At 38.2% G+C, this 11,152-nt stretch overlaps 1 protein-coding gene across 1 annotated transcript; it reads left to right on the top strand.

Moving 5' to 3' along the window:
- Window positions 1–9,185: 9,185 nt before the first annotated feature.
- Window positions 9,186–10,555, top strand: LOC136251725 (uncharacterized). The gene is made up of 2 exons (XM_066044154.1): window positions 9,186–9,369; window positions 9,530–10,555. The coding sequence occupies exons 1-2, from the start codon at window positions 9,321–9,323 to the stop codon at window positions 10,399–10,401; spliced, it is 921 nt and encodes a 306-aa protein (XP_065900226.1). The 5' UTR covers window positions 9,186–9,320; the 3' UTR covers window positions 10,402–10,555.
- Window positions 10,556–11,152: the final 597 nt, after the last annotated feature.

Raw genomic sequence — 11,152 nt, 5'->3', positions numbered from 1 at the left:
AGAGATGGTCCAACATAGAGCTGCTCGTTTTGTCACAGGTCAACCATGGAGACAAAATAATAGAGACAGCATCACTAACATCCTTGAAAACTTGCAATGGCCTACACTACAAGAACGTCGCAAATCAGCTAGACTAGTTTTACTATATAAAGTACTACATGATTTATTAATTATACCGAACTGTTATCTCCCATTTAAATCTACTGTATTACGGACCCGACACTCACACAACTTTAAACTAGTACCTTACCAACCAAGAATTGATGTATATAAATATTCCTTCCTCCCAAGAATTGTACCAGAATGGAATAGATTAGATGCTGAGATTATTGAGACTGACTGTGTTGAAGAATTTAAGCAAAAATTAGCCCCTTTATGTATATAGTTAAGTAACTTACCGTAATTGTATATATTTTTATAGTTTATTATTGTAATTGTACATATGTATATAATTAAGTAACTTGTCGTAATTGTACATACTTATATAGTTAAGTAAGGCCCCTATTTGGTGATTATTAGTTTCTCATCCAGCCTTTCTAATTATTATGATGCGGGCGGGAGGGTATTACCATTATGCCATTATTTTCACACTGATGTACAGACCTTGTCCAAATTGTCTTTCTTCCTTACTACAAACATTTCCTTCATCAGCTGAATCTACTTTTCGTGCCGGATCGCCAACTGTTTTTCGACAGTCAACTGATAGTGAAGTCGATAGAACACGATTGCAACTGGCACTGCAGCAATTTGCTAAGGAAAACAACAGTTCTCCTGGCGATATATAGCGAATTGTAGCGTTCATCAGCAAAACATTATAAGAGTTTGGCATCACGTGTTCTTCTGAGCATGTACAGAGTAAATAATGGCTTACTATGCGGTAGCTTGAGAAGGATGCGGGCGGTGGATGAGAAACTAATAATCACTGAATAGGGGCCTAACTAATTGAAATTGTACACATGTAATTGCACATCAGCATTATACCCCTGGAGGGTCCTGCTGATTAACAATAAATAATAATAATATTCCATCCTTCAGAAGCAGATTAAAAACGACGTGTCCGGAATACCCAGCTGTCCGGAAACGGTGGGGTCTATTCTACGGAACGGAACGGAACGGAACGATGGACTAAACTACGGAACGGAATGCTTGCTGTACAAGTTATCGGTGGCACTTCCAGCAGATAACCAAACGTACCTCAAGAAAGATAAAACGAATTTAAGGATCGATTGTGGGTTATTGTTCGTTGTCATTAGTAACGAAGCACTAATTGTGGGAATAGCTGACTCAATGTGTTCATCTTCGGATGTATCGAGTAGGGAACTTAATGCATGACTTGTTTTTACTAGTATGTGCGTTGTTTTTGCTTACTTTGACTTTAGAATGCACAATCTGGGGCCCAGCCTTTCTAATCGGCATAAATCAGTATGTAGCTACACTACAAAGGAAACAAGTATGGTGACAAGCTGAATCAACTCAGTCTAAGCAAAATCTAAAGGAATTTTGTGCAGTGCGTGAGGAGCAAACATTCAGATACCTCAAGGAGGCTATATTGTGTGAACATCAATGATTCATTAACAGTGCAGTGAACAGAGTAGTGGACTAATGCCTGATATCTCAGCCTGAGTAGTGAGTTGAATCCAGGATGGGGTCTATTTTACAGAATGGAATGCTTTCTGAATCAAAACTTGCAGCTTGGCTAGCCGCTATCATTGCTGAAATTGCATTTTATCAGTGGAGCCTCCAGGAAAATGTAATAGGATATGAATAATAAAGTATTAATAGCTGTCTCATGCAGTGATTGTTCTACTACCTGATATATCAAGCAGGTCTCTTCAATTCATTTATTGCATCACCAAGGCAAGTTTTGTTACTACAATACAGTAGCTGATTGGATGTCAGTTAGTTGTTTCTGCTGATCTTGACAAGATAAATAGTTTAGAAGACCACTCAATTTCTTCAGTTTCAGAGCACAATATCTACAGAGAAATTAACTAGAAAGTTACTGGTGACAGGAAAAGGCTAGGTAATCATGACTTTATTTAGTCTAATAAACAGAATATATGGTTGATTGAGCGAGGTATCACTTTCAGAATGTTCAGACAACCAACGATGAGATGCATGGATTCATCAAATTTTTGTTGCGGTTGGAGACATTAAATATCCAAAAGCAAATTGATTTTATAATATACTAATTCACTTTATTTGTATTTTCTCAATTTTGAGCCTGTATACAAATAATTAAATTTTTCTTAGTCAATAGAAAACCTAGAATAAGATGGGAGAGAAAATTATCTTTGTTTACCTATACTGTACAACTTCAAAGGAAAATGAAGAAAAAATACAGCCGGACAAATCAATAAAATTAAATTAGTACAACTACAATAAGGTGAATTACAGATTTAAATACTTAATGTAAATTAGAGCCTTTAGATAATTATTGTTCCAAAGCAAAATTGTAGATGGAAAAAAACAAAGACTGGTGAGATCTTGGTTAATTAACAGTGGTTGGAGATTAAAAGGGTGGTAACTTCTTGAATATGTTGCAAAGTGGAGGTACAAATCAAAATGGGATATCAATTTCATTATGAAAAATTTGTATACATAAATAATCTAGCACTACTGTATTCATTTGTCCTCCACTTAAATATGCTACAACAGTGTCGGTACATTGGCAGTCTACCTTGAAATCTCAACTTTAGAGTACAAATAATGTGATCCCACTGTTATTTCATGGACCAGCTGGATTGGGAATCACTTGAAAATAGACGAACAAATTTAACCTGTTTTGTTTGAAGTGAAGCATGTGAAATGTTACACTTAAGAAATCCTAGGATTCTTAGGTGGTATGTAATTAATGTGAGTGTTCCATTTCAGGTCTGACTACATACATTGAAATTACACACACATCTTGGTCCGAATCACATTTTCCTGGTGGCTACCGGCATGGTTTCACATACATAGAAGGCTTATAATTGAGATTTGGAGTTTTGGCATTTAGCAAGGCTAGCAGTCAGACACATCCTTGAATTTGTGTAACAGAAAAAATCAGCTAACTATTGAACACAGCATTAGTCCACTGCACCGGCTGTTAATAACTCCATGCATACACTTCAGTGATGTTTGCAGAATATAGCCTCCTTGCGATCTGCCAAAATATTTGCTCCTCACACACTGCACAAAATTCTTCAAGTTTTAACTTAATTCAGCTGGCTCTTTCCTGTTAGCTACCAGTGTCTTCCTGCTTGCTTTATTTGTACACTGATTTATGACTTGAAAAGCTGACCCAGATTGTTTTCTAAAGTCAAAATAATCAAAACAGTTCACATAAAGTACCCTTCTTGATATATCCGTAGATGAACCATGGATGAACATCACTGATACACAATTAATACTTCGTTACTAATGACAACCAACAAGAACCCACAATAGATCCTTTAATTCTTTTTATCTTATGTTTAATCACCCACTGATAAGCAGTTTCAGCAATGGTAAGTTGCACGCTTCAATTTGAGAAAGCGTTCCGTTCCGTGGTTTAGTTCATCGTTCCGTTCCGTAGAATAGACCCCACCTCCGCCCCCCTTGCTTAGCTACCTAAGAAGCCATTCAGTGAATTATGCGCTACCGCGGGAAACCACAGTTGACAGGTTGGTTACTGAGTTTATTTTTTGGTCAGCATAAGTCCATTCATAGTACCGTGCTACTGCTATGTAAAATGGTGTTTCTGTATTGAGTTGTGTGTCACAAATTAGGTTTTAACGTTTAAAGCCCGTTTTTAAAGCTAGCTCGACACACTTATATTTATGTACGCGTTTTTTCAGTGTGTATTGAACCCTGAGCTTTGACTTTTTATCATTTATATTATGCAATGGCGGATCCAGGATAGGGCATTTGGGGCAACCCCCCTTCACCTTGTGGAAGAGCCAGCCATACTTGTGATTAAATCTAAACTTTATGTCAGGCCAAGATCAGTTTAACTATATAATGTGCGCAGTTTACTGGCACTTATTATAATTTTACCTGAAACTGAAGCAAACCAATGTCAAACTAGCTGTTAAATTGTTATCCTGCACCATAGATTATATACTTCGTGCTAAGCGCCTCTAAAATTAATTATCGTGTTGCTGTTAATTCAGACGTTTGTAGCCCTTTAACAGTTTTTAAGACTTCACAACCATCTTCAAAGACCAAAGTGGCAATAATCATCAGTGAGACACTACTAAGAGGTGATTATTTGTTGCTTCAAAAATGCTGCAACTAGCAAGAGAATCTGGATCTCCCCAACCACCTACAACTTAGCCTGTTTGTGCCCCTCCCCTTGCTGGCTCCTGGATCCGCCCCTGTTATGAATCGAAGTGTGTCATGAAACCCAAATCTTTGCTGCAGCGTGTTTGTGCGTACCAATAAGCCCAATTGACAATATGCACTGACTTCATACAGGCTATAGCCCCGCCTTGGATTCGCGCGGCACATATAAATCACTTGCAAAGCCGTATGATAATTTTTCACTCTGGAGACAACTATTCTCTACTATTTTTGTGTTGATCCGGTAGCTATGCAGGCATTGCCTTTACTGGTAATTATACTGTTTGCCATGGGAATACTAATTATAGTTATAAAGTGTTTAAATCATCACCTCCTTTGCCCAAGCACAATGCTGCATCACAACAAGTTTATCAGTAATACTGATATGACAGAGTTCTAGATGCTAGCTGGGAATAGCACAGGATGGGGAAGAGGACGTAGGAGCTCATGTCGTATTGGAAGGAAGTACAAAAATGAACGAAACTTGAGGAAAGGGAGGAATGATGATGATGCAGAAGCAAACAATGAAGTTGATGAAGCAAGTGATGATGCCACAGAAGCAAGTAAAGATGAAGTATCATGGATTCCTCAAGATTTAGAAGATGTTGCTAATGAAATTGATTTACAAGTAGAAGCAGTAAGAACTATTACACAATGTCAGTAATATCCATATGTCACGCTCTTCATAGGAATCACCGCTACAGGCTTGTCACACACTTATAAGTGTTTGTTGTTCAAAAATCATTAGCTTTATAATATGATGGAAGTAGCAACATAGCTAAGAAGAGGAAGAGTACAGTTTCATTGACTCCACTATCCAGACCATTGCCAAAGCGGAGACACACAAAGCTAATACAGTGAATTTATACACTTGTTATGACTTTACCATCATAGGCGGCGGAAAGGGGGGGGGGGGGGGGGGTTAGGGGGCTAAAGCCCCCCTTCGGTCTGCTGAGGGGGGGCGAATGATATTACACCGAAATTATCTTTCTTGAAGACCGTGATAAAGATCAAGATACTCCAATAGAGCAGTCACTCTAATAAAGTATTCAGTGTGTAGCGAGCTATGTAAGGATTTTTATGTAGTTTATCAGCTAGAAATGGTAGCTGGTGAGGTGGAAAACTCTTTTCAGTTGGTTGTGGCCTTTGTTTTGTTTTTTTTTGTTTTTTTTGTTTCACCTTACCAAACTATAGAAATAAGTCTGGGTCAGCCCAGCGGAGCCCCCCCTCATATCAACTACTTCCTCCGCCGCTGTCTACCATGTATGAACTATGTGCAATAATCATAGTATATGTCATGTTACTGTGACATGTAATAATAAATTCAGTAGTACCTATTTAATAAACTTAATTCCATGTTTAAATTTTACTAGTGTAATTCTTTATGTATACCTTTTGTCCCTTTAATGTTCTTTATTGCAGCAGCCTTGTACTGTTCCAATAGTTTACTTGCAACTGAAAAGCCTCTAAATAATAACTGGGGATTGACTACTTGAGCCTTGTCTGTGTTTCTTCATGAGTTTATGGACAATATATCCTGCTGCATAGTGAATGGCATTCTCTTCTACCACAGTCAACTGATGGCATGGCTCAAGATTTACTCCTGGATCACCAGCACCCTGCACATCAGTGCCTTGTACATCAAAGAGTCTTTCTGTAATCATCTATAGCATACAATGACAACTAGTGCTTGGTGCCATACAACTGATCATTTCCCTAATACATTGGAACCTCAGTTATCCAAACCTTTGGGACGAGGGATGGTCCATAAGTCTGAAAAATCCGTATCTCTGAAACTTAAGCATAAATAACCTTAAAATAGAAATATTAGTATTTCAAATACCCTAATAGAACAGTCACTTCTCTAATAGAGCAGTCATTTCCGTGGTTCGGTTAACCGAGAATCTGGATAAGTGGGGTCCGGACAACTGAGGCCCCACCGTACTACATTATATACAACAATACCTGCTACTCAGTAAAAGTTTTTCAGTGGTCACAAGCAATGATTAAAGTGTTTAACAGAAAGTGCATGGCATTTGAAGCCCATTCATTAAAAATATAAAAACAAGTGCAAGAATATGGCCAATACTTATCCATTACTTGTTTCCCATTAACTGCGTGCATGCCACTTTTCCTTCTGCATTGGTTATTGTAATTAAGATTTATTATTTTAGTGTTAAACATCAATATACTCTAATAGAGCAGTCAGCAACTATAAAACTCAGCCAACCATTATTTTAGGCCACCAATATTACTGTAGATTCCTTGTTTCCTGTCACCCACCCACATGGCAATTTTAGAGCCACATGCAAATTTATTATTGCATTTGACAGTCACATGACCTAAATATTAATACTGACAGAGAGTTCAGTTGTGTGGTCATGTCATTAGGATGAAGACTAGGTAATTGGACTTTGATGTGATTTTTTGATGTTATTTAGTGCATGGCATCTGGGCAAATACTGTAGTATGTTCATGTTGAGCTGAATCCTGAAAAACAGCTAAAAATTAAAAATGGATTTTTCTCAACAGAGTTAACATTTCAGCCAACATTGGTAACAACAAAGGTGTCAACAACAGACATGTACGGTTTGGCTCCATTACAAGTTTGGGAAAGGGCTGTAATGGACACTGTACTTATATGGCTTCCCTATAGGAAATGTATTGTGAAAATTTTGATTGGCTGTAAATATTATGTCAAACATTTGAACAAAAAGATTTCAAAATATTTTTAGCGGATTAAGCAGTACTACAAATGAGCCAAATTTCAAGATCATGTGTAATTGCATCCATGAGTTATTAAATGTTTTTTGAGGATTCAGCTCAACGTGAACGTACTATAGCAGTGAATATCTTCAAGTACCTCATTATTACTATTACCTTATTCAAGTACCTCCCTCACTGTTAAACTGAATGCTTTCAAGGGAAGCAAGGAATCTTAACATTATGTCAGCCTAAACGAGGTTGGAGTACCTGCCACAAGATGCAGTCATTACAGCTACCAGCCCTCTCCTCTCCCAAACCTCTCAGTAGCACAGGCAGTCACTCCGCTTGGTATAAGTAAAGAGTTCTACAAGCTTTTGACTTTCCTTGCTCCTTCTTCTTTTCCTCCTCAATATCTTTGTACACTCTATAAAATGTCTCGTTAAATTTTACATCATCCGGCCCAGCACAGAGAACTTCAGTAGTCTCTTTTAACAGCTTGCAGCGATGCGACGATATCTTCAGTTCTTCTGGGTTTTTTATTTTATTATTATTCCGGCCCTAATGGCACTCCCACCCTCCCCGATCTATAGCAGGAAGTTAAACCTAATTTAATTTATAAATGACACAAAGCAGTTCTTCTGAGTTGTATATATCTAGCTTTACGCAACTTTTCGTTGGTTTCCTGAGCTGTAGTAACAGGCACCTGGACGTCAGCTGCCATTTTACCAAGGGGCGCGAAACTAGGGTGGGACAGGTGGCGCTTATTAGTTTCATATCCAGGGGGAGTGTATTTAGTATAGCGGCACAACCAAAAAATTGTGCACTTTTTCATAAAGCCATGAAACTTTCCACATAAATAGCACTCCTCAATACATGTATTTTCAGATATAGTGCCATCGCTGATTTGACTTTTGGTGACTTTTACGGCCATTTTTGTACAGAAAATTGATCATTTTTGTCTTTAACTCCCTGAGGCAGTAATTAACTTGTTAAAACATGGTACCAAACAAAAGATCTTGTGAACAACTTGGTTTTTATTTGAAGTCAATAGGTGATGTCATTACAAAGTTATGAGTATTTTTATTAGCTGCAAAATTTGATAAATTTATGCATAATTATCTGCCCACAGGTGATTCACACCTTGAGGGCAGGCAAATTTATCAAATTTTGCAACTAGTAAAAATGATCATAATTTTGTAATGAAATCACCTATTGACTTCAAATAAAAACCAAGTTGTTTCTATCAACAAGATCTTTTGTTTGGTACCATGTTCTAACAAGTTAATTACTGCCTCAGGGAGTTAAAGACAAAAATGATCAATTTTCTGTACAAAAATGGCCGTAAAAGTCACCAAAGGTCAACTCAGTGATGGCACTAGCTATATCTAAAATTACATGCCACGAGGAGTACTATTTATGTGGAAAGTTTCATGGTTTTATGAAAAAGTGCACAATATTGCCAATTTTGGGGGCTACGCCGCTATACTATTATCTATGGTCAATCTGCTGAAGTCTGAATTCGTCAAATTTTTCTTACGTCAAAATTTCCTTGCGTACGGTAGATACACCCTGTAGATACTACGTAAAGTGTGTTAGTGCGCTTAATAATTATTTTATAAAAGCGCCTATAGCGCAGTGTTGTTACGTAATTTTACGTAGGGGGCATCAAACGATGTGAAAGTAACGAAACCCATAGCGTAAATATTTCGAGGAGCAAATATTTCAAGGTTGAGCAATGTTGCTAAAATAAATTTTTCGCGGATTTGCCGGCAAACACTCCCAAAAATGTATTAGACTATATGGAAGTCTAAATATTTCAAGGGTAAAATTTTCGCTGATAACACCCAAAAACGCGAAATCAGCGAAATTTTTTCCCCCTCGAAATGTTTAGGCTATATGGTAAGCCGCCATATGATGCATGGTACTGCAGCGAACCCGGTCTGGGTTCGAATCTACTGCAGCAGGTATGCTGGGCCTCCTGCTAGCACCTAGAGCATTAAGTCCCAAAAACTATGCATGGCGAGTCATTTACTATAAACGATTCGAGCTTGAAACGATTTTAAAGAATAAAACTGCATGTGACGCGCGAAACCATCCAACTACAAACAGTCCCTGTCAGTGTGACTGAACACGTGTATACTCCCACGTTCATAGTGTGATGTACAGAATCACATGACTAATCGATCCTATAAAGGGTGAACGAGTGCCGAGTTCCAGCATTGCTACCGCTTGGTTGCTGCTGTGTGTCTGCTGCCTTCAGGACTGAGGAATATAATAGCTATATAGTTACCTGATCTATACGAGCTAACTATATGGAGCTGCAAACTGGACTGATCGTCCTGGCGTTGGTTGGCATCGCTGGTAAGCATAGCATCGACGTTTGCTATTATTATTAAGCTTTACAGTGACAGCATTGAAGGTGTGACAGCAACACGTTTAAAAGTATAACTAACTAGCTATAATATAGTACACCATTTCTGCCAGCTATATCCTTGAAGTAATCATTCACTTCTTTTTGCAGCATCCATGCCTCCCTCTCTATGGCAGTGGCCTCATTCATCATCCTCTATCAACCACTACTCAGCTCCCAACACTTCAATCAATGCAGACTATAACACTGACAGTGGATGTGGTGGAGGAGGAGATGGCACCATTGGATGGATGTGCCCTCATCTCATGCTACTCAGTCCAGACCTACAGTATGCTGCTGAGGCTGATGGTAACTCGTGGGCCATGTACGGTGTGGCTGGAATTGGTCAAGCTTCTGACTGTGGCAGCTGTTATCAACTAGAGATCACTGGAGGTGGAGGACCTTGGCCATCACCTAATAAGTACATTGTACAAGCAGTCAACACTGGCTCTGATGTAGGCTCCGGACAGTTTGACATCATGGTTGGAGCTGGCGGCTTTGGAATATATGATTCATGTTCCTCTGACTGCAAATATGGACGAGTGTGTTCTGGTGGACACTGCAATGCACCATACTACTCAGGAGATTTCAATGCTTGGACTCCAGATGGAAATTGTTATGGAGGCGGAGTACATAATCCAGGCCAATGTTATGGTCTCACCCATGGGAATTCTTTCCCTGATCAAACTCTTATTTATGGATGCACAGAGGCTCTTCATAGAAACTACCATGCTAACTTTGATGTCCAATGGCAAAGGGTACAGTGTCCTCCCTCTCTCTACAGGGCAACTGGTCTCCGGAGAAAAGATGACATTGAGCACCCAGAGCCTATGTTTGAACTGAGTCCTCAAAACAATGGTCGTACCACCACTATGATGGATTGTTGCAAGCCAACATGTTCTTGGAGGCAAAGTATTGAAGCTGTTGCTGATCCAGACTTTCCACAGGTTTACACGTGCAACAAAGCTGGACAAACTAACTAATCAGTAAACAATCATGCATTTACAAACTAATGTGTGTACACATTGCCATGTTGTAAATTACATGTAAATTCATTAACAGTCAGTGAGCATTATGTATCATATTGCATGCATGGTTTGTTGTTTCTTTTTGATATACTATTGAACATTGAATTGAGTATGGTACAGCAATCTGCACAAAATCTGCATTGTACTTTATAACTGATATTGGGTCATACAAATCATTGAACAAAATTTGCTTTATACTTCAGAATGCTCTTTACCGGATTAAAATTTATGTAACATGTATTAAACAGTTTGACAAATAATCTATACTCATTGGGATCACATAAAAATAATTGCACATGCACATAACTAATTCTTATTCAGAGGATATGGCACTGGTGGCAGCCAAAGCTGATGTATTGCACTTTGCACAGAGACAAAATGGTACTTGTGTAGTTGCTACAAAGTGCTATAATATTATGAAACTAACTACAAACTTAATTATTAGCAACAAATGGGAATAATACTACAGCACATTATATATAGGGTATTACATTAGAGTATTGTGCATGACTACTCAGACTGCAAAATGTTATTCAAGCTATAACACATGCACACATACTTAAAATAAACAATGGTCACTGTCAAAACAATGGTCACTCTTAAAATAAACAATGGTCACTGTCATTCATTTTGTTCACTGTCAAAATGAATAAAAACTAAACAATAGCTATTAGTTATTAAAATCTGTACACAATCTGTTTATATG

This window comes from Dysidea avara, chromosome 3 (assembly GCF_963678975.1).
Source record: "Dysidea avara chromosome 3, odDysAvar1.4, whole genome shotgun sequence".
Taxonomy (NCBI): domain Eukaryota; kingdom Metazoa; phylum Porifera; class Demospongiae; order Dictyoceratida; family Dysideidae; genus Dysidea; species Dysidea avara.
This window is presented reverse-complemented; position numbering and strand designations above follow the sequence as displayed.